Source organism: Sarcophilus harrisii, chromosome 2, assembly GCF_902635505.1.
Source record: "Sarcophilus harrisii chromosome 2, mSarHar1.11, whole genome shotgun sequence".
Lineage (NCBI taxonomy): Eukaryota > Metazoa > Chordata > Mammalia > Dasyuromorphia > Dasyuridae > Sarcophilus > Sarcophilus harrisii.
The window spans coordinates 43,847,596-43,870,482 of NC_045427.1; the positions used below are offsets into that span (position 1 = coordinate 43,847,596).

Consider the following 22,887-nt stretch of genomic DNA (forward strand, 5'->3'; position numbering starts at 1 on the left):
TGAGTTGCTTGGAGACACAGAGAAGTTAAGGAAATTGCCCCAAGTCATACAGCCACTATGTTACAGAAGGGCCCAAACTTACATGGTTCTGATCCTGAGGACAGCTCTCTATTCACTGCATCGCTTTTCAGATTTCATTTATAGTTTGACCAATTCATCAGTTATTATATAGGAAGGACTGGCACCTACAAGTCATAAAAACTGTTTCCTCTAACTATCAGCCTAATGAAGTAATACCAGTGTAATGCCAACAAAGTCAACATCATTAAAAAGAACTATCAGATACAAATGGAAAACATCAAAGGCTCATACCATGTTATGGTTACAATAGAATACGTTGATTACATGGTCCCATGGCACTGATTCAGTTTTTCAGATATATACATGTTTTAAGTCTTGTCTTTTTTGAATTCTATAACTTCATTAAAAAATAGCACCTGTATCATTGATAAATCCCACCTTCAGTCAAAATGACAGATAATTACTAAAAGTACTTTTGCAGATTTAAGAATAATAGGCAAACTCTAGAGCAGAGTTCTTAAGTCAAGGTTAAGTCTGTAAACATATATTTTTATATATAACTGCATTTCAACATAACCATTTTCCTTTGTAATCCTCTGTATTTTATTTCATGCACTTAAAAACATTATTTTGAGAATGGGCTGGTAGGCTTTAGATTGCTAATGAGATCCATGGCATAAAAAAAGCTTAAAACCTCTGCCCTAGAGTTAACATCCTTTTATAATAAGTTTTCCTATGTAGCATGCTATTCCATTAACTTTATAAACTATATACTGAAACTTCAGTATCTGAAATAAATTATTTTCTAATAATGGTTTTTGTTAAAATTGTTTTTTAAAAGGTAGTTTTTTTATATGCTCATTTTTAGAGTTTAATTGCAATCCTAGTATTACCTATCTTATCAACTTCCTTTTTTTTTTGTCAATTTGACACCTCATCAATCTTAAATTTGAAAAAAATCATAGTAAATATAAAGTTTTCACAAGCACTCTTACTACTATGATTTTAAGTCAAAATTTCGAATACCTTTGAGCTAAGACCAAACACACCAAAATACAGAAGGTAAAACATTTGATGGTTAAAACAAATGCTTTCTTAATTTTCCTTGAATTGGAAAAAAAAACAACATGAATATTCTCATTTAAAGTGAATTTTAAATTTTAAAGGCTTTAAGGCTGAATTCCAACTTTTCTATGGCAAATTGTTTTGGGGAAAAAATCATGTATTTCCCTTTTAGCAGATAATCTTTTGTTATTATATATTATTATGAGCTATTTTTCACTACCTTTTGAGTTAATCTCATATCGCTACACTTTTTTCTAGTTTTGGAAATACAGACTTTCTCAAAAATATAAAATAAAACTAGTGTCAGAGACAGAATTAAAATTTATAGCCCTTGAACTCCCAAGGCCTTTGTTTAGAACAGTTATTCCCACCAAGTCTGTTAAGCTATCAACGCAATACATCTTTCTCTTTTTATACTGAAAGGCTCTCTCCCCTCATTTCCCCAATGTCAATATACCTCTGTATCTTTCACAGTATCTTGACTCCCAAAAGTCTTTTCTTCCTTTTACTTGCTCACAAGTAACTATAAATTCTTCTTTTTCATCAGGGTCACAGATTCTGTGGGAGAATGCCCACAGGTCCAAAAAAAAACCCCCCAAAACCACTCCACACTATTTTGAGAAAATGCAAACCTGCCAAATTCCCTATTTTAATATTGTATTACTTTTTGTGTCATACATAACCTCATTCTCCCAGAAAGCACCTTCAAATCTGTTACCTGTTAAATTTTTCCAGTTAGCTAATCCTTCTCCAAAGTCACTACCCTATTCCAAGCTTTGCATCTCCTTCCAAGCCAAACTCTATTAATATAGTTAAACATATTTATTTCAATATGCAATTAAAAACATCAATCTTGTGTAAATTTGTTAAAATGGGAATAGATATAATTAACATACTCCTATCACATATATGAATGTGTATTCATGTATAAGTGAATACAAAGAATAAAGGTTTTACTGTGATTTATACTAGAGAAACTAATTGTTGAATGGTCAAAAATAGTTTTTCCTCCCATTATTTTATGATAAATAATATTTCTAAATAACAATACACCATACAAATATAAGTAATTATTATTCAATTATATTTTAATATTAAAAATGATTTAGGATGTTAGGGTTGATTTTTTTTTTAACTATAAGTATTTATTCTAGTTGTTAGTTACAAGATTATCTTTCAAAGAGCCTTTATAAGTTTCAGTGATGAGAAAACTCAAAATATCTGGCCAAATAAGAGATAAATTAGTCAAATAAAACTACAACAATAAAGATTTAGCTAAACTTGCAGAAGAAGAGATAACTTGATATATAGAAAAGTTCCACAGAATGCTTGAAGTTTATACTTTGTCTTCAAAGCAGAAATTCTGACACAGATTTCCTTACTCAGCTACTTATAGAATAATTGGGGTGGGAGGGTTGATTTGTTTCATGCATTAAACTGTTTAACAAAACTGATTTACATTGATTTTATGGGCTACTGTTCCCACAGGTTCTAAGGATGACTTAATAGTTAACTATATTTGTAGAACACTTTCTGACATTCTACAATTTTTATAAGTTTATTGTAGAATATACACTTTCTCTTCTCATATTATCCACATACACCCAGGGTTTCTTTTTGCTTCAAAATATTTCCTGAATATTCTTTTCCAAATTTCCAACTACAGCTCCTTTCACATATGAAAAGGCTTTGCATTATACCTAGCTCTGATTTCATCTTGTAACAATTCCACAAAAAACTCCTCTAAAAAAAATCCAGATACAAACTCTTAAGATAAAAATCTCAAAATTAACAGTAGAAGGACAGGATCAAATGGAAGATCATATTATGATTTAATTTATTTACATACTTGCTTGCCAAAACCCCAGGACCTCTGGACATAGCCACCAAATAAGGATATAATTCCTTTCCATTCCACCACATGTCTGTCTTATTTTTATGATTATTCTTCTTTAATCTATAGTGGCTGGCATAACTACCCTGAAAAAATAGTGTTTTAAGAAATTAAACTACCCCAGATTTCAAAGTTTGTTTTTTAAAAAGACATTTATTGTTTAAGACACATTAAAGGATTTGGGTGACTATGATACAATTTGTTTTGGTTCTAGTTTCTGTATATTGCTAACAGGATCAAAGGATAATGAAGAATATTAAATCACTCTAATCCAAAAATAATTTGTTCGGTGACTAATATGTGTATGGTATTTTGTTAAGTGCTAGAGATATAGCCCTTAAAGATAAAGGCAAATAAAAAATATACGCTCTACCCTTAAGAAGCTCACATTTTACTTGAAGAGGGAGTGAAAATACAACAAGTAAACAATAAATAATACAAACATATAATACAATAATAAAGTATACATATACATATATATGTATATATGAATGTATGTAGAATAATCTGAGGAGGAGAGAAATAACACTAATAACTATGGGGATCAAGAAAAGCTTCACTTAGTAGAAGGTGCACAATCTCAGCTTGGAAGAAAGCTAGAGATCTTAAGTGTTAGTAAAAAGAGAGTATATTTTAGGTATGAGGAACAGCCTGTGCTTGTATAACATGGCCTGCTACATTTGGGGGAAAGCAAATTAGTCAATGTCGGTGAAAGATATGGTGTGCAAAAGAGAATAATGTGTAATAAGCTAGAAGGAGCTTTGAATGAAACGTTGAGAAATTTTAATTTTACTTGAGCAGCTAAGTGGTACAGTAGAGAGAGTGCTGAGGTTGGAGTCAGGAAGACCTGAATTCAAATTTGAGTTTAGATACTTACTAGCTGTGTGATCCTGGGCAAGTCACTTAACCCTGGTTGCCTGTTTTCTCACCTGTAAAATGAGCTAGAGAAGAAAAATGGCAAAACCACTCTAGTATTTTTGCCAAGAAAACCCTAAATGAGATCATGAAGAATCAGACATGACTGAAGTGACTGGAGACCAACAAAAAGTTTTATTCTAGAGGTGGTAAGATGCCACTGATGTCAGTCTTGTGTTTTAGGAAGCTTATTTAATTGGTTAGGAAGATCATTTTATTGCTTAGGATGTTGTAAATGAGAGATTTTATTTCAGATGAAAAAATCCTTCAGAAAACAAATAATTTCATACTACTGTCTTTCTCCTGAATGAGGAAATCTAAGTTACAGATAATGCCAAACTGTACTTTTTAAAAGGCCTCAAGTAGAATAAAGCTAGAAATGTCCCAGGATGTCCAAAGGCTATCAAACAAGCCAAAGGTAAGTTAAATCAATTAATAAGTTATGTTAGTTGCTTGTGTGATGTGCCTAGTGATATGTTGGATACCCTGAAAAATGGAGAAGTGTCATAAAACATGGTCCATAAGGTCATACTCTACTACTTGGGAAGACAAAATGCACAGTTTCCAAAAAAAATCATGTGTTAAACAGGATGGCATTAAATAAAGTCCAGTAAGAGCTGTTGTTGTTGGTTGCTGTATGTCAGGAAAATGCATATGAATTATTGAATTCTTTTGCCTCTCCTATTTCTCGCAATAGCAAGAGAGTAGCATGGGGGCAAAAGAACTTTTGGAAGACACTCCATAGAAATGCACTGTTCTTACAGATTATCTTTAATTTCATGTCATATAAAGAATTGGGTTGTTGTTAGTGGTGTGTGTGTATGTGTGTGTGTGTGTGTGTGTGTGTGTGTGTGTGTGTGTTTGTGTGTGTGTGAGATGCCTTTCCTCCAGCCTCAAATCCCTTCTTTATTTTGTTTTGCTTGCTATCCCTTCTAGAATCACTTCCTTTCTTACTCACCATCCTAAAGTCCATTATAACTCTGAGCTTGTACTACTGCTTCTACTCATTTAGATGGGTAATTTTCTCCTCCATGACTGTACTAGCTCTTGACCTGCAGTTCTACATTGGCTTCTCCCAGACTCGGGATTAAAATTAACCCTTTTCTATTAGGTCTAATTCCTTGTGTGGTTCTTCATTAGTTCTAATCTTTGTATATTCTAGCTAAGGCATAATTTGTTAGAAAGGACCCCATAAGACAACTTTGTTAAAAAAAAAAACTGCAAACTGTTTTTGTATATGTAAATATAATATTTTTTCATGTTGACTAGATTTCTTTCAACTTCCCCAAAACAAAAATTAATGGTAAAGATTTTGTTGATTCTTGAACTAACAATACTCAGTATGCTTTGACTAAAGCAATTTATACCCAGGAAAACAGAATTAAGAAAAATACTTTAGAGTTCAAAAGAGAATATTATTCTTTGATATTAATTACAGCACACATAGAATAAGATAATTTTTAAACTATGTGCAAAAGAAAAGCTGGAGAAAGAAACAAACACATGCAGCAGAGAAACATATCTAATAATCTAGAAGAAACCAGACCAGCAATAAAACTTTTTCCTTGGATGAACAAACAAAACAGCCCATGATTAGTTACACATAAATATTAAAATAGCTTAAGAGTAATACCTGATGAAATAATTCCATGTCTATTTCAGCTTCTGACTTCCAAGAGTTTTCATCTGATTGAATAAAAATGAAAATGTGTCAAAATATTAAATATTATGTCATTCTCTAGTAATTATGCCACTTATAAAAGTCAAAGTTAAATAACAAAAATCTCAGTAAGCATTCCTTTCTGCATGTTCAAGTTAATATGGTTTCTACTTACCAGAGACATTTTCTTGGAAGATAACTTTAGTTCCCTTCAGAAAATTTTTGCCTATAAGAAAGACTTCTTCCTCTCCTTTTACTGAGCAACTATGAAGGCTTTTCTTTAAGATCTCTGGTACTCCTGCTGGCTGAGCTGTAAAAAAACAAGTACTAAATATAAAAAAAGCATTAATACTTCTTATCCTAAAACATCATATCTAGCATAATTGACTCTACTACTCAGTTTATAGATTGTCTTTTTGTCCTGTTTGTCTCTTTTTTCCTCCCATTTTGATATTATCATAGTTTGTACCCTCATCAACTCATGGAGAAGTCTGAGGAATAAGAAATAAGATTCAAAATTAGTCATTCAGATGCTCACCAAGTCTTTATTATGTGTAAGGAACAGGTGCTAAGAGAGACAAAAGTGATACACTTCCTGCCTTCAAGACACTTAGCTTTTAGTGATTAATAGTTTATTAATGATTAGTTATAGGTATGTACAAAACATTCAAAGTAAGTACAAGGATGGGTTGGGGTTTTTGGGGAGTTTTATTTTTGTAGGAGTAGGAGAGAAACACTAGGAGTAGGAGTATGGGAAAAAATTTCAGGCAGGAGTGATAATTGGGTTGAATGTTAAGAAAAACCAGGGATTTCAGAGCCAAAGGTAAGAAGGGAATATATTCCAAGCCAGGGTGACAGCCAGTGCAAAGATTTGGTGTTGGGAAACAGAATGCTACCTATAAGCAATAATAACACCAAAGAATTAAAATATTCTTAGATACAACAGGGAAACATTTGATTCATTAACAAAACAATAATCAGAAATAATCCTATTTCATTCTCACAATAACTCTGTGAGGTAAGTGCTACCATCACCATTTTATAATAAGGAAACTGAGCCTGGGATAAATTAACCAACTTGGGACAACTAGGTGGTACAGTGGACAAAGCACTGTATCTGGAGTCAGGAAGAAGTGAGTTCAAACCCAGCCTCAGATAGCAAATGTGTGACCCTGGGCAAGTCAACGAGATATGTCTCATTTGCCACATCTGCAAAATGGGAAAAATATCCCAGAGTTGTTGTGAAGATCAAATGGTATATGGTAATTTACCAGTCTGCCATACAGCAGGTGTTATATAAATGTTAACTATTATAATTATGATTAAGTGACTCACTGAGGATCACATAATTAGTAAACATCTGAAGAGGATTCAAATTCAAGTCTTCTGGACTAAAAGTCCACTACTTTAACCACTATATTTAACTAGTGCTTCCCTTCAGTTTACTGAATAAGGGGGTGACAGTCGAATTGGTGTTTAATATCAACTTAGGACAGGAGAAGGGAGAGAAGGGAAATAGAGATATCAATGAGAAGACTACTACAGTAGCTCAGAGAAGAGATAGTAAAGGCTTAAATTAGGACAGTGGCTGTGAAAGTAGAGAGCTGACAGACTGGAGATGTTGTAAAACTAATGAAACTTGGCAATTAAATAAATGAGGTGAAAGGGAAGAGTCAGAAATGACACCTAAGCTACAAAACTGGATGTCTTGGAAAGGTGAAAGAATTAAGGAAATTCAGATGAATGGTCAGTGAACAATAAGCATTTATTAAGCACCTCCTCTAAGTCAGGCACTATGTTAACCTATGTGCTGAAGATAAAATAATTTTTTTTTTTTTTAAAGACAGTCCCTATCCTCAAGGGGACTCATACTCTAATAAATTATATACAAGGAAAACAGAAAATAATTAACCAAGGGAAAAGACTAGAATTAAGAAAGGTTTTCTGTAGACGGCAGGGTTTTAACTGGGATCTGAAGGAAACCAGGAAAGTCAGAAAGTCAGAAAGCAGAGATGAGAAGGGAAAGAATTCCAGGAATGGAAGGAAGGGAATGAGAGGGAGAAAGAGAGGGGAAGAGAGAGAGAGAGAGAGAGAGAGAGAGAGAGAGAGAGAGAGAGAGAGAGAGAGAGAGAGAGAGAGAGAGAGAGAGACACTGTCTTGTTTATCAAACAGCTATTCAAGAGGTCAGTGTCACTGGATGGTCGAGTACCATGGTGATATAAGATATATGAAAACTAGAAAAGTAAGTATGAAGGGCTCTCAATGCCAGGACAGAGCATTTTGTATTTGAAGATCCTAGAGATGATAGGGATAGAAGAGGATTGACGTGGTCAGATCTGGAATGCCTCTTCATCCTCAGCTGTGACTAGTGACTTCCCTGACTTCATTTAAGTTCCAACTAAAATCCTGTGTTTTATAGGAAGCCTTCCCCAATCTCTCTTAAATTCCAATGCCTTACCTCTGATAATTCTTCCATATCTATCCTATATATATCCTACATAGCTTGCTTTGCATGTATTTATTTGTACATTGTTTCTCCATAAGACTATTATAACTCCTTGAAGGAGAGGAAAGCCTTCTTCTGATCTCTATCTATTGCTTAGCACAGTGCCTGCAGAAATGCTTATTGTCTGATTGAAAAGTACTAGAATTGATCAAAGTGAGTCCTCCAGGAAAATTATCTTTGGTCCTGAGCTGTGATTTTTTTGGTACTGAGAACTCCACATGAGATTCTCTCTGCAGATACTTATCAACAATGCTGCTTAAAAACTTAGAGAAGTCAAAAGAAGTGGGGTCCGAAAGTTGGAGAGAACCTCTGAAAGGTTAATCATTAGAGGCCTTGGAAACAAGATCTTACTCACCCAGAGGTAAGCCTGGAATGCACAACAATACTTAGATTCTCACCAAGAAGAGACAGAGAATTTAAAAAAATATATGTTTGCTATTTTCAAGATTAAAGGTGATATCTAAGTGTTGGAAACAGAGACATTTAAGGATCTGTAGTTAATAAATTGGGTAATAAATTGCAGAGGATTAATTATTTTACAAGTGAATACTTCTAAGCTTCTCAAATGCTCAATAAGTTAAAAGGCCTCTTCATACAATATTAATGTGTTTAGCAAACCTTTCTATTATGGAGAAAGGGTAAATTAGTATAGCTTTCATCTAATGTCACATTCTCATTACATTTTTACTATACTTTTGTATAAAACAAATGACTTTCTATATTTTCTTGTTATTTATTGATGCATACTTAATTTTCCTCCACTTGTGTAATACTCTTTGGGTGATCCTGGATTCATCTATGATTATGAAGCACAAGCTCTGACAGATCTTGCCAGTCTGGGAAGGATTTTCCTACAGGCTCAGGAAAAGTCTCATCACCTATTAGGTGATCACCAGATAGTGAATTTTTGGTTCATAGTAACTCAATACATTGTGTACTAATGAAGGATCACGCTCTACATTTGTGAAGGGAATACACATAATTCACTTAATTTTATCTTTGCTACAATTCATTTACTAACTGCACAATTCAACAGTTATCCTAACTAAATATTAAAGTTATAATTGAGATACTTTTCAATTATTTCTGTGTGCAAGCTATGCACAAATATATCTGTATGTACTGTATACACTGAAATTAATGTTAGACAAAATATTCCCAAAGACAGTGATGACTGAACCTCCACATAAAGTTCCAAGTTAATTTGGGTAGGAGGTACTTTTGGAATTCCAGACTTATTTTGGAAAGGCATGTATGGTCAAGAAATAAAGGGCAAAAATTCTGAGAAGAAAAACAAAAGAAGAGGTGTAAACCTATATGAATAGGTTGGATTAACAATGAAGCAAATTAACTCCTCCCTTCCCCCACTTTCAAATATTATGTAAAATTCCACTTCACTAATGACACTAAAACTTCCCCCATTATCTTTTCTTTTCTATCTCATTATCTTTTCCTCTAACGCTCTGAAAATAAAAGGCTGCCAAATGAGGCTCTTTAGAGGGTGCTGTGTATGTCTTCATATTTACATTTACTATACACAAAGAACTAGATTGTGATTATTCAAAAATAATAAAACAACTTGTCAGCTAGAAAAGGGTCATTTCTACTTAAGTTTTAATGGTTATCCAAAAGGATCAGCTTTGTACTCAACAGATTTAAGAGACAATATTATTTGCTTATTAATTAAATGGATTTCAATTATAAACTGGTAGAGAAAAAATAATTATATTACTAAGAAAAGTAAAATAAAATATTAAAAAACTATCACTTTGTTATGTAAACAACTTTCAAACGTCCATTTTCTTTGGTTGATTCCAAATAGTATTCTAAGAAGTTAAAACTTTTCACTCCTTTCCAACAAAACATATTAAAAAGTTCTGGGTAATGAAAAATTAATTGCTGAACCTTTTTGCTTGAGGTACAAGTATATAAAATTGTACAAACCAGAGAAATAAATACAAATCAGAAATTAAACACTTTTACTTGACTTACTAATTTATTACTTTCAATGTGATCATATCAACAGTGTTACCAAAAACTACTCTATTAATAAATATGTGGCAGAAAACTTTAGTGGAAAAATACTGATATATGTGTAACCAAACCTTTTCTAATTTGTCTTTGCTGAATGGAGCAAAATTCACCATGATTCTCTTAGGCTATGTTACATTTAATCCATCATAATATACTCTTTATATATCAAAATTTAATGAGAGAGAACTGAGTTATGAAGGAATTTTTGGAGTAAAATGTCAGATTATAATCGAGGAAAACCAGTATACCTCATTCTAGAAGAAAGTCACATTTCAGACATTTCTAATCAACAGTAGTACAATAACAATAACAACAAAAAAGATGTTAATAAGAACCAATGTCATCTAAGGAAAAAAGTTATGTATAGGAAGGACAGTTATAAAAGGGGAAAGTCACATTTAATATTTTTGGATAATATCTGTGATTCATTGGCCTAAAGAATTTTCTGGAAGAACACACCATCCACCACTACAAAGCAGCACCTCTGCAGGAATATTACAATTTAAAGAGTTGCTCAGAGCCAGTACTGAGAAGTCAAGTAACTTGCTCAGAGTCACAGAGTGTTCGGGACAATACTTGGGTCTTCCTGATGTCAAGTAGTGGAGTCATAGGTAAATGGGGGCATGTATGCTTAACAAATTTCACAATTTACTAATAATATTACAAAATAACCAAAAGTGACATAAAAATACAAACAAATACTCTGTGGAGAATTCCAAGCATGAGAAATAAAAAGGAAAGACCCTTTCATTTCCCTTGAAGTGATCAATCACTTCCAACCCTCCCTAAAAGATCAGCGAAGCTCTGAACCATCACCAAAGGACAGGAATTTTAAAAACTGTCATAAGTAGTAACAAAAATACTGGCAATGTGCCTTTCCAATGGATAAATGGTTTAAAATGGAACATCAAATGCCTGCTTCCTCCCCCTCCCTTCTGCTTGCCCTCATTTCCTCTCTGCCTCCCTACCATCTCCCTAATTCCCTCCATCTCCCTGTCTATTTCTAATCCAAACCCTGCCTGCTTCCTTCTCACTCTCATTGTATTTAACACCCTTCTCAAAAATGCTACATTCATGTAAAATATTTGCCATAAAACATATATTAAGAGAAACAATTTTTGATAATACAATATCACTGGTGTAATGTTTCATGAAGTGCATCTACATCTATAATATTTTTCTCTAAACTTAAATTCCTTGTAAAACGATACCTTTCTGATTTACTTTATGTTGTCATACTCACTAAAAAATAACTGCATTATGACAATACAGTAATATATGTCCTTCTTCCTGTGAAATTAGAGAAGATAATATCTCTTTTAAAACTATTACTAGATATCATTTAGTTCTCAAAGGTCTCATTGGACCTTTCAGTGGACAAACTGAACTTAAAATGTTTCTCGAAACTGTTACAACTATAATTTGATGAAAAACAAACAAACTCCTTCTAAACAGGTATAATGTTGAGCTAATAAACAGCTGAAGTGCTCTCATTTACATTCAATCATTCAAAAGAAAAAAATCTCTAGTTAAAGACATTTTAAAAAAAGATCATTAGACAATTCATAGTCTCTTATTTGCCAAGTCCTGTACTGAGTGCTTTAGAAATATTATCTCATTTGATTGAACAAGTCTAGAAGGTGGGTGCTAATGTTGTTCCCATTTCACATAAGAACATGTTCCCATGTTCAGTTAAGGAAACTGAGGCAGATAAAGTTTAAAATAACTTGCCCTGAATAGCAGAGCTAGTAAATGTTTGAGGATGCATGCAGGTCTTCCTGACTCAGAAACATTCTAGCCACTATTGTACCTCAACAAGCTCTTTGCAGGCAAAGGCTATTTTTGTCTTTCTTTGTATTTCTAGTGCTTAGTATTATGACTAGCACATATTAAATGCTTAATAAGTGCATCCTATCCATCTTTTTGCTATCTCCCTTGACACAAAGCCTTACCCCTCCTGCCTCCAATGTTGGGAAAAGCAAATAAATAAATAGACCATTGAATCTGGAAAGAACATGTCATTTAACTGTCCTATGGCTCCATTTATCATTCTACTTACTATACAGAACAAAACTATTATTAGAAGCTATTCCTCTTGGATGTGTTTTCATTCTCTATTAGAATATAAGCTCCTTGAAGACAGACACTATCTCATGTTTATGTTTCTATTCCCAGTACTTACTTAGCTCAGTGTCTGACACACAGTAGATGCTAATGAATTCTTTTGTTTCTCTATTCATAATCTAAATTTAAAATAAGCACTAAAATATCAGTACCATTCTAAAATGCTCAGCAATCAGATATTTTACTTTTATGGCCTTTATCTACTCTCCCTTATACAATTTCATACATGCAAAATCTTGTCTTTATATTCCATCCAAATCCAAGAGAAAACTTACTATTTTTACATTCTAGTTTGGATGAATAATAACTAATTCCCCAAATTGCTTATATATATTAGTAGAATAGGCCAAAATAATTGAATACAGAAAGATGCAGAGAGTGGTAGAAAGGGAAAGAGCATGAAGAGGATCAAGCAGTTGGAACACTTGGGTTTTGGCTCTTGGCTTTTTTACTTTTTTGTGATCTTGGACAAGACACAATCATGTCTGGACTTTTATATTTCTAAACTTCTGTGAAATTAAAACAAAATTCTTTTCACTCAAAATAATAAAACAAAATATTTGTCTAAATATTTACAAATTTCTAAGTAACATTTATTTTAAAATTTAATATCCACATTTTCCCCCTAAAAGGATAAGGATCAATTTTTAAAATGAGATAATCAAAAAAAATCTATACCCCACACCTGGATTTTGCAAATATAAAATGGAAAATTTACTGGGATTTTCCTAAAGAAATACCCTCATTAATCTGAAATCTTCCTAAATTCATAAAGGTTCCAGTGATGTGCAAATTATTTAGTACAAGGAATTATTCTGATATGACTTCATTTTGTGACAGCAATGGGGATGGTATTTCTAATAATGCTAGGCTAACTCTGATTGTTTGACCTTGACCAGATGAACACTGTTTAAGCTGGATGCCCCATTTTCAATAAGCTATCACATCACATGAGGGCTGAATTTTGTGTCATACACATATATGTTGTTTTTATTTGTTGTGTTTTAATTATGTGATTTGGAAGAATGGAAAATATTACTCTTTGGGAAAGAGCGAAAATTAACTTTTAATGAGCACACGTCAATGACAGATATTGTAGGAGCTGTTAGTTTGAGGAAATCAAATGGTTTAAGGATCACTACATGAAACAGGTTCACTTTCAAGGAAGTGCAAAAGATAATGTGGTTAAAGGAAAAATGAACTCCCTCAAATGACAAGCTATTGTTATGCAAATTGTCTGATTAATTTTTTAAAAACAAAGTGACCTTTTAGAGGAATTTGGAAGTCAGAGGGATTGTTACTGTCTCCTCTAAAGCATGGTATAGGATTCTTGAAGTGGAAAGAATAGTGAGAGGACAAGTAAGTATAGTTATTGCAATTTACAATGAAATAAGTCTAGAAAAAATTTAGTTTTTATAGCTTCAAACCTAATAAAATTAACCAATGATGCAACAAATGATAGTGATAAACAATCAATAAAAGGATATTTCCTTATTTTATTCAGAGCATTTATTTTTACTTTATTTTGTTTTTTGGCTGAGGCAATTGGGATCAAGTGACTTGCCCAGGGTCACACAGCTAGAAGTGTTAAAAGTATCTGATTTGAACTCAGGTCCTCCTGACTTCAGGGCAGATGCTCTATCCACTTTATTTGAATAAAGTTTAACAAGTTTTTAGAAGACTTCAACACCCATATAATTGTAAAGCTAGAGTTAACTCTCTTGCAACTTAGTTATAAAGCACTATGATTCAGTTATTAAACTAAAAATCAGTTTTCCAAGGGATTTAATATCTTTATATTTACATGCTATAAATATAGTCATGTATGCTATAGCTACTTACTACACAGAATTGGAGAGGAAGGTGTTTGTAGTGTTAAAGTTGAGCCATCTTTCCGTGTGATGTTAACTCGAAACACCAATCTGGCTCGAGTACTTTTTTTCTTGGAACCAGCAATTCCTATTCTAGCTTCAACATCAGCATTTCTGAGTTTCAAGATCCCTACACAATCCACCCTAAGGAAGGAAAAAAAATTGTATTATTAATATTTACTGGTATGTGGTACTCAAAAAAAAAAAGATAATTTCCATAAATTCACATTTACGAATTTCCATATTAAAACCAAACTTGATTATAGAATAACAATCTGTGTTTGAGACCATGGACTACTAACTACATATCCTCAACAGGAAGAGAATGAATAAAATTATACACAGTAAGATTTCTTTTTATCTAAAATAAAAATCATTAAATATACAGGTCCAAAATTAGTGACTACAAATTACCTAAACATCTCCTAGTTCTTTAAGGCTTCTTGATAAAGAAAAAGATTTTGTAGTTAATTTTAAATTATTATATAAACATGAGTTATCTCAAACAATGATTTTATATTATTTTTATACCAACATACTTGTTTCTGCATACTATCAAATGTATTAATTTTTCCATTATTAATGGAGGAAATCATGGATGGAAAGTTTGCAAAATATAAAACCTAAAATTTAAAAACCTCTAAATATCAGTAATGGCTTAGAAAGGACACTTTTCCTTTAATACTTTTTCACAAAAACCTCTTTTTTTAGCCTCTCTTTTTACAGTTAATTTTTATAAGCTAAACTAGTGAGTGTGGTATATATGTATACACACACACACACATATATATATATATATTTTAAATCATAAGGATGTTATAAAAATGACCTGTTTTATCAGACTCCTCTGCATCTTCACTGTATTTTTTGCTCATTTAACATAGCCTTGAAAAAGGATCCTGAAACTAAGTAAGGTTCTAGAAAATATCCTTTATAGCCTCAATGATTTTTAAGGCTAAGCACAAGTAGTCATAGCATGTAAATACTCCTGGTACCAAGTATAGAGTCCTAACCATTTATAGCTTCCACAATTCAGTTATTTGGCAAAGGTTGGCATATGTCAAATACCAGCCATTACAGATGATTGCATAATTTTAAGTTATCTCCAAAACAGGAAATAGCTACTACTTGTAATTTATTTAAAGAAAAAGAAGAGGATTTTAAAATCTTACAAGTCATCAAAAAGTGTTCAGGGAAAGAATGATAACAAACACTGGTTCAATGGCCACTTAAAATCTACAAACAAATTCATCAGTAGGCTGATGAATGTGAGTCCTCCCAACTCTTTTAGAGAGTAACTGGGCTTCTATAATAGATATATCTCAAATCTAAAGAGGTTAGTACAATATGTGTGTATACAATATAAGGAGTAAAACTAAAGCAACTCAAGAAATCCCAATAAAATATAAAAATTAAACTCATTAACAACTATAATAACATTCACACAATCAATCTTAGATATGAGAAGTAGAAAAATAAATGCAGTAGCTACAATTAAAAAGTTTCTGATTTTTACATCAGGTTATAAAAATCTATTAAGTATTCTTGATTTCCAATAGCTCAGAAACACCAGAGTTCATAATTATGAGTTGGGAGGTTTATAGATTTATATGTGGAAAATGCTTCAGAGGCTGCTTAGTTCCTATTTTACAGATGAGGAGACTAAGGTCTAAGGAAACTAAGTACCAAATTAGTAAACATCAGGGGTATGACATTAACCTAGATCTTCTGACTTCATAGACAGTGCTTCTTTCATTGCACCACACTAAGAAAGGGGAATTGGTCAAAATAAACGTCAGTGAAGGAATATGTGAAAATGGAAAAGTAGCCAATATCACCAAAGGCCTAACTAACACAGTTCAACATTATTAAAATCAAATAGTACTGTGACAAAATGAAATCCAGCTAGATAATGTGGTTGGTTATTTATTAATAACAACGTTTTACCTGTCATGATTTCTGCAGAAACATTAATGACACTGGAAGTGGTATGTCACTATTAAGACAGAGGGTAAGGGTAAATGGGGGTAAAGACCAGAGCACATATCAGAAAAGCAGTGACCATGCCTCTAGTCAGATCACACCACCTGAGAAGCACCAAAACCTTGCAGTTCTGAAAACAGAGGTATGGAAAAGCCTGAAGTTTGGGACAGTGCTTCTCCATCCTAGGTGAGCAGAGTCCAACTTTAAGATAAAGCCCAAAGAAGATTGGAACAATGCACAAACAAACAAAAACAATAATATGGCCATTAAAAAGCTACTACAGTGATAGAGATAATCTATCAGAGGCCAACAAGAATTCTTGGAAGCATTAAAGAAAGAGCTAAGAGTTGCAGAGAAAATACTCGAAAAGAAATCAAAGTGATGCAAGAATATTATGAAAAGAGAATTAGCAGCTTGGTAAAGGAGGCCAAAAAATAATGAAGAATACTGAAGAAAAAAAGGACTTTTAAAAAGAGAAGAGGCCAAATAGAACAAAAAGATATAAAAGCTCACTGAAGAAAATAATTCATTAGAATTATAATCGAAAAAGAATTGGTTAAGACATTATGCAACAATAAAACAAAAGTCAAAAAGAAAATTTGAAATCTCTCATAGGAAAAACAGCTAACCTGGAAAACAGATTGAGGAGAGAGAATTTAAGAATTACTGGACCATATGAAATATCACCAAAGAAAAAGCCTAGACATCATATTTCAAGAAATTATCAAGGAAAACTTCCCTGATATCTTAAATCTAAAGGGTGAAACTGAAAGTGAAAAAATCCACTGACTGCTTCCTGACATTCCAAAATGAAAACTCCCAATAATAATTATAACCAAATTCCAGAGCTTCCAGATCAAAGAGAAAATGCTTCAAGCAGTCAGGAAGAAATAATTCAAATATTGTGGAGTCACATTCAAAATCACACAAGATTTAGCAATGCCATGTAAAAGAGAAGGACAGCTTAGAATGTGATATATTGGAAGGCAAAAGAAATAGGATCAGAAGTAAGAATAATCTACTTAGCAAAACTAAGTATACTTCTTCAGGGGGAAGCATGAACATTTAATGAAATATAAGATTTTCAAGCATTTCTGAGTAAAAGACCAGACTTGAACAGAAAATCTGATACTCAAACACAAGACTCAAAGAAAGGTAAGCAAGAAAGAGTAATTCTTAGACTCCTAATAAATTTTAAATGTTTACATTCCTATATGGGAAGATGATATATGTGACTCCTAAGAACTTTATCTGTGGTTAAGGAAGTTAAAAAAAGTTTACATTAACAGAGGGCATAGAAATGAGTCAATTATGTTGGAATGATCTTCCCAAAAAGTGAAGAGGTGAAAAAGAGGGATTTACTGAAAGAAAAGGAAAGGGAGAGGAGAGGTAGGAAAAAATTTCTCACATAAAAGAGGTTCACAAAGAAGAGTTTTCACAGTAGAGAGGAAAATGGAGTGAAGGAGCAGGCAATGTTTAAAATTCATTCTCACTAGAAATAGTTCAAAGACAGACGTATACATGTATATGTGTGTTATATAGTCTCTCTCTCTCCTTAGTTGTATGCAGAAATATAACTTACTCAATAGAGAAATAAGAGGGGAAGAAGATAAGACAAAGTGATATAAATGATAAAATGGAGGACAGATTAAGTAGGAGACAGGGGTTAGAAGCAAAACAGACTTCTGAGGAGTTACAGGATAAAAAGAGAGAAAAAAAGATGAAAATGGGATGAAGGGGAAAATATCATTAGTAATCTTAACTGTGAATGTAAATGGGATGAGCTCACTCATAAAATGAAAAGAGGATAGCAGAATGAATTAAAAACCAGAATTCAATAATGTTGATGAGACACACTTGAAATAGAAATACACACACAAAATTAAAATAAAGAGCTGCAGCAGAATTTGATATTCTTCAGACAAACTAAAAAAAAAAGACAAGGGAAATAATAATTTCAGACAAAGCAAAAGCAAAAATAGATCTAATTAAAATGGATAATCAGGGAGACTACATTTTGCTAAAAGGTGCTATAGATAATGAAATAATCTTTTAAAAATTTATAGGAGGTTTCTCCAAAAAAAAAATCCTCATTTCTTAAATATATAACTGAATATAGAACTGAGTCAAATTTATAAAATAAGAGCAAATGATATATTGTCAAAGGATATAAAAAAGGTAGTTTTTAGAAGAAATCAATTGGCATAAGGAAAAACATACTAAGTTACCATTGATTAGAGAAAGGCAAATTAAAATAATTCAGAGGTATCACTTCAAACCTACTAAAAATGACAAATGCTAGAGCAGATGGGGGGGGAAATAGATACATTAATAAATTGCTGATGGAATAGTGAACTAGTTCAGCCATTCTGGAGAACAATTTGAACTATGCCCAAAGTGCTATAAAACTGCATATCCTTTGATACTGCAATAATATTATTAGGTCTATACCCCAAGAGATGAGAGAAAATAGGAAAGGACCTATATATTCATAAATATTTATAGCAGTTCTTTTTGTGGTGACAAAGAATTAAAAATCTAGTGGTCATTCATTAGTTAGGGAATGGCTGAAGAAGTTGTGACATGATTGTGATGGAGTGCTATTTGTGTTATGGGAAATGATGTAGAGGTAGTTTCAGGAAAAACATGGCAAAACCTATACGAACTAATGTAAAGTGAAATGAGAAGAACTAGAAAATCATTGTGCACAGTAATAACAATGTTGTAATAGTGATTAACTGTGAAAGACTTGACTACTCTAATCAATACAATTGATCTAAGATAATTCCAAAGGACTCATGATGAAAAAATGTTATCTAACTCTAGAGCAATGGATGAAATTTAAGTACAAAATAAAATATAATTTTTTCATTTTATCTTTCTGTTTTTTGAAAATATGACTAAAATATAGAAATATGCTTTGCATGAGTTCACATGTATAATCAATATCATATTGCATGTCTTCTCAGTGGATAGAAGTGGGGTGGGAGAGAATTTGGAACTCTCAATTTAAAAAAGAAAATAATGCTAAAAACAAATAAATAAAGTTTTAAGAACATTTTAAAAAAGATTAATAGTAGAACTTTGTATTTTTATAACAATTCATTACTTTTCAAAGAAAACTAGAAAATAAAAGTCAGGCATAAAAATCTAGCAAGCAAGCATGAAGTACTTTTTTTTTTTTAAATGAAGTAGAGTTTTTAAAAATCCAATAGAAAACTACATAAAAAAAGGTTGATAATTTCAAAAATTCTAAAAGGCTAAAAAATAACATTTTTCCTATCAACTATCCTAATAGTTGATAATACAAGAATGAAAAAGATTCTTATTACTTACGCCAATGTCATGTTGTTGCTAGGGTCAAGGCCAACTTCTATAACTGTAGTGCCTTCAATATCAACTTCTTTGCAAGGAGTTGTATTTCTACCAGTTACTCTACAGGCCTGATAAAACCCATGTGGTTTCACTCGACCAGAGTCATTACCCACAAACACTTGTAGCACTACAGGTTCATTGTGTCCTTCCAGCTGGAATCAAATAGCAGAAAACAGAAAGTTAACTGACCTTCAATAGACAAATTATAAAATGAAATTTTTATTAAAAAGTAAGCACGTAGATACAAGGTAACAATGAAATCATCCACTTTCAAAAAAATAATAATTAAGAGATTAAGAAAAAAATTTTGAAAGAAATGTTCATACTCAAAGTTCTATTGAAATCATAAGATATTAATGTTATCTTAATATATTATGTATAATATATACTACAGAAAAATACTATATAAAACAAATTTATTAACATTAATAAAATAATTAAATTTCATTTATGCTTTGACTTTTAGCAGGTGAAGTATAATTTATGAGTGGAAATTTATTTAGAATGCATAAATTTTATTAGAAGGGAAAGTTTTCATTGTGGTAGGAGAAGGAGACTCTTGAGAGAAAGATTACCCAGGCATAATGGTGCCAAAGGAAAGAGTAGTAATGAAATACTTTTTCAATGCAGAAGAATGAACAGGAAGATTTTAGAGATATGAATAAAATTTGTTATATTCTTTTTTAAAGCTGTAATATAATAAATATTTGCATTTTTATATGCATTCCTCTTTTTTCTATTTTTTGCATACAGAAATGCTTGCTAAATTTCTAACACTAAAAATGTTAAAAATTCATGATGGAAGATTAAAGAAATGGAAAATATTTGACTGACAAAAGAAAATATTTGGGAAGGTGAAGGGTATTATATGGGCAATTATTATATATAAATCATCTTCAACTAAAGTGGAGGAGAATCTATTAGACTTTGCCTATTTATTTCTAAAGTGTAGTAGACCTATGTGCAACAGGGAGAAGTTAAAAACAGGCAAATTTAGATTTGATATGAGGGAACACTTTTTAACAATTAGCGTATTCCCAAAATAGGACAGGCTGCCATGAGGAGCAGTCAATTTGCCTTTACTATAAGTCTTTAAGCAGAGAATAAATGACAATACATTGTACAGGTTGTAATGGGAATTCTTTCAGGAATTGAATGGACTTAATATTCAGTGAAGTTCCTTCCAATAGGTTTATCATATCTTCCACCTTGCATTCTAATAATTTGTTTTTAATCAAGGAAAAAGTGTTATTTATTGGCCATTTAAAAATTATTTTCCAAGATGATTCTGAAAATATGCAAGTCATTTATAAATTTTACTTAAATAACTACTCAACATGCTGTACTGAATAAGTTGGTAACATGATGTAGGTCTTTAAAATATTGAATCAAAGAGCAAAGCAATTTAAAGTTTAATCCAATAGGATGAAATTTAAATACTGAACTAGAGGTATTTACTTTTCCCCTTACCTACTTCTGTGTGCTACCAATAGGACTAAACATTATGACAATACACATTTAAATATTGACAAATGACTCTTGAAAAATTATTATCATCATCTCTTTTATTTTTTTGTTAGTGTACATAACTACAATTAGATTCTGAAGAAATTTCTCAGTAATGAAAAATATAATTTGTTTCATGAAACAAATATCAATTTATTAATGTTAATTCCCTATCACTTCTGTGCAACTGTCATTTCTCTCAGAAAGGGGAACTACAGAGAGATCTATAGGGGAATATAAAGAAAATAACCATGTGAATTTCCTTTTGTTTTAAATCTTTTTTTTAAGTTGTGTGCAGCTTGAAAGCCCTGAAGTTTTATATTAAAAGTTTATGTACTGTATTAATCAATAGGAAACTAAAAAATAAAATTGACTCCCAAAACCATTTAAAAAGACTAACTTATTGTTATAACTATCAATTTGTTAAGTAAATTTTTTAAAGTTAATTCACTCCAACAGTAACAGATTAATAACCAATTATTCCAATAAAAAATATTGAATTAGTTTGTTTTGGAAAAACAATTTATAATGTCTGTATTGCATCACTCCCTCAATTTTCTCTTCACTCCAAACTAAATCTCTAATTCTTTCAATGGTTTCTCATGATATAGATTAGAAGCTCTATTGTTCATATTGTTCTCACCATACTAGTCAACTTAATCAATGAATTTCCTAAAGTGAAGAATCTAATAAGACTATGAGAAAGATTATTATAAAAACTCAGTTATGCAAGTAGTGACAATTTATATTAATAGGAAATCATACTCAACTGAATTTTGTTGGTATGATTCAATAATAATAAGATATTAGTTAATATTTAAGAGTTGAATTTTTGCTCATTAAAACCCAATAACAAAAAATGATATCATTAAACATGCAGCAAAATCTTAGTGTATGGTCAAATAAAATACCTTTACAGTAGGGAAACCTTGTTGTGTTCTATCTTTCACTGAACCACGGCTGCCCTCAGTCAGATACCTAGCTCTATGCTGGGTCTCAGGTTGAACTACTATCTTCAGTTCTTTTCCCTCACTTTTAACAGGATACTGTCCACACAACATAGGACTCTTCTTTGCTCCAGCTCCTTTCTGATTTTCCAATGTTCTGAGAAGTAAAAGCACAACATTGAAAAAATGTTACAAAAGAATACTCAAGATGGCCAAATGAGATTAAGGAAGAAAACAGGGTAAATGGGCAAGTCCAAGTAGGAACAAATGTTCTGTTTACTAACAAAATAATTACCTAGGACAACATCCATATATAAAATACATCCATATATTAAATTTTAGGATTTTCAGCAAAAGTCAGATATGATTATATTTTTAAAATCAGAAAGTTGGTTAGAGGAAAAAATATATGTTTAGAGATGGGAAGGGAGGGAATAAAAGACTGTGACAAAAGGGGACAGCTTTCAGCATCATTCTTCCTAATATTTAAATACAAATATATTTTAGTTCAAATACTATCAAAGACTGTACCAAAAGTTTTCCCTTTTTTTGAGTAGACTTTGAACAATAGCATCATTCATATCTATATCTATCCATATGCTTACAAAAATGCATATATATATATATATATATATATATATATACACACACACACACACACACACCATATATGTTCTAAGTATACTACCCAGATGAATTGGTGTTATTTCCTTGTCAGATTGGCAAAAAACAAAAGGGGGGAGGGGCAGTAGTTAAGGAAAATCCATAATTATGTCACAACCTTTTGAATGCCATTTTGTGGTTTCTGGTATGTTTAACAGAATTTTTGCAAGGAAATATTACATCCATTTGCCAGTTGTATTCAAAGACAAACCTAAGGCAATCTTTCCCAGATGTGTTCTTCAAGTGTATGTTTCATCTTAGATATCAGTTTAGTTGACTCCTAATCAAAGAAGGAAGAACCTTAAAGCTCTCAAAGTACAGGT

The 22,887-nt window shown here is 31.9% G+C and overlaps 1 protein-coding gene across 8 annotated transcripts in view; it reads right to left on the reverse strand.

Moving 5' to 3' along the window:
* The window catches only part of NFAT5 (nuclear factor of activated T cells 5), a 121,376-nt gene that overhangs the window by 18,749 nt on the left and 79,740 nt on the right, over positions 1–22,887 (reverse strand). For all 8 annotated transcript variants that reach the window (XM_031950077.1, XM_031950078.1, XM_023495145.2 and 5 more), the window contains 5 exons: positions 21,866–22,058; positions 19,410–19,600; positions 14,062–14,234; positions 5,731–5,865; positions 5,529–5,581 (listed from right to left, as the gene is read on the reverse strand). In XM_031950077.1, the coding sequence (XP_031805937.1) occupies positions 5,529–5,581; positions 5,731–5,865; positions 14,062–14,234; positions 19,410–19,600; positions 21,866–22,058 (745 nt within the window). The remainder of the gene's footprint in view (positions 1–5,528; positions 5,582–5,730; positions 5,866–14,061; positions 14,235–19,409; positions 19,601–21,865; positions 22,059–22,887) is intronic.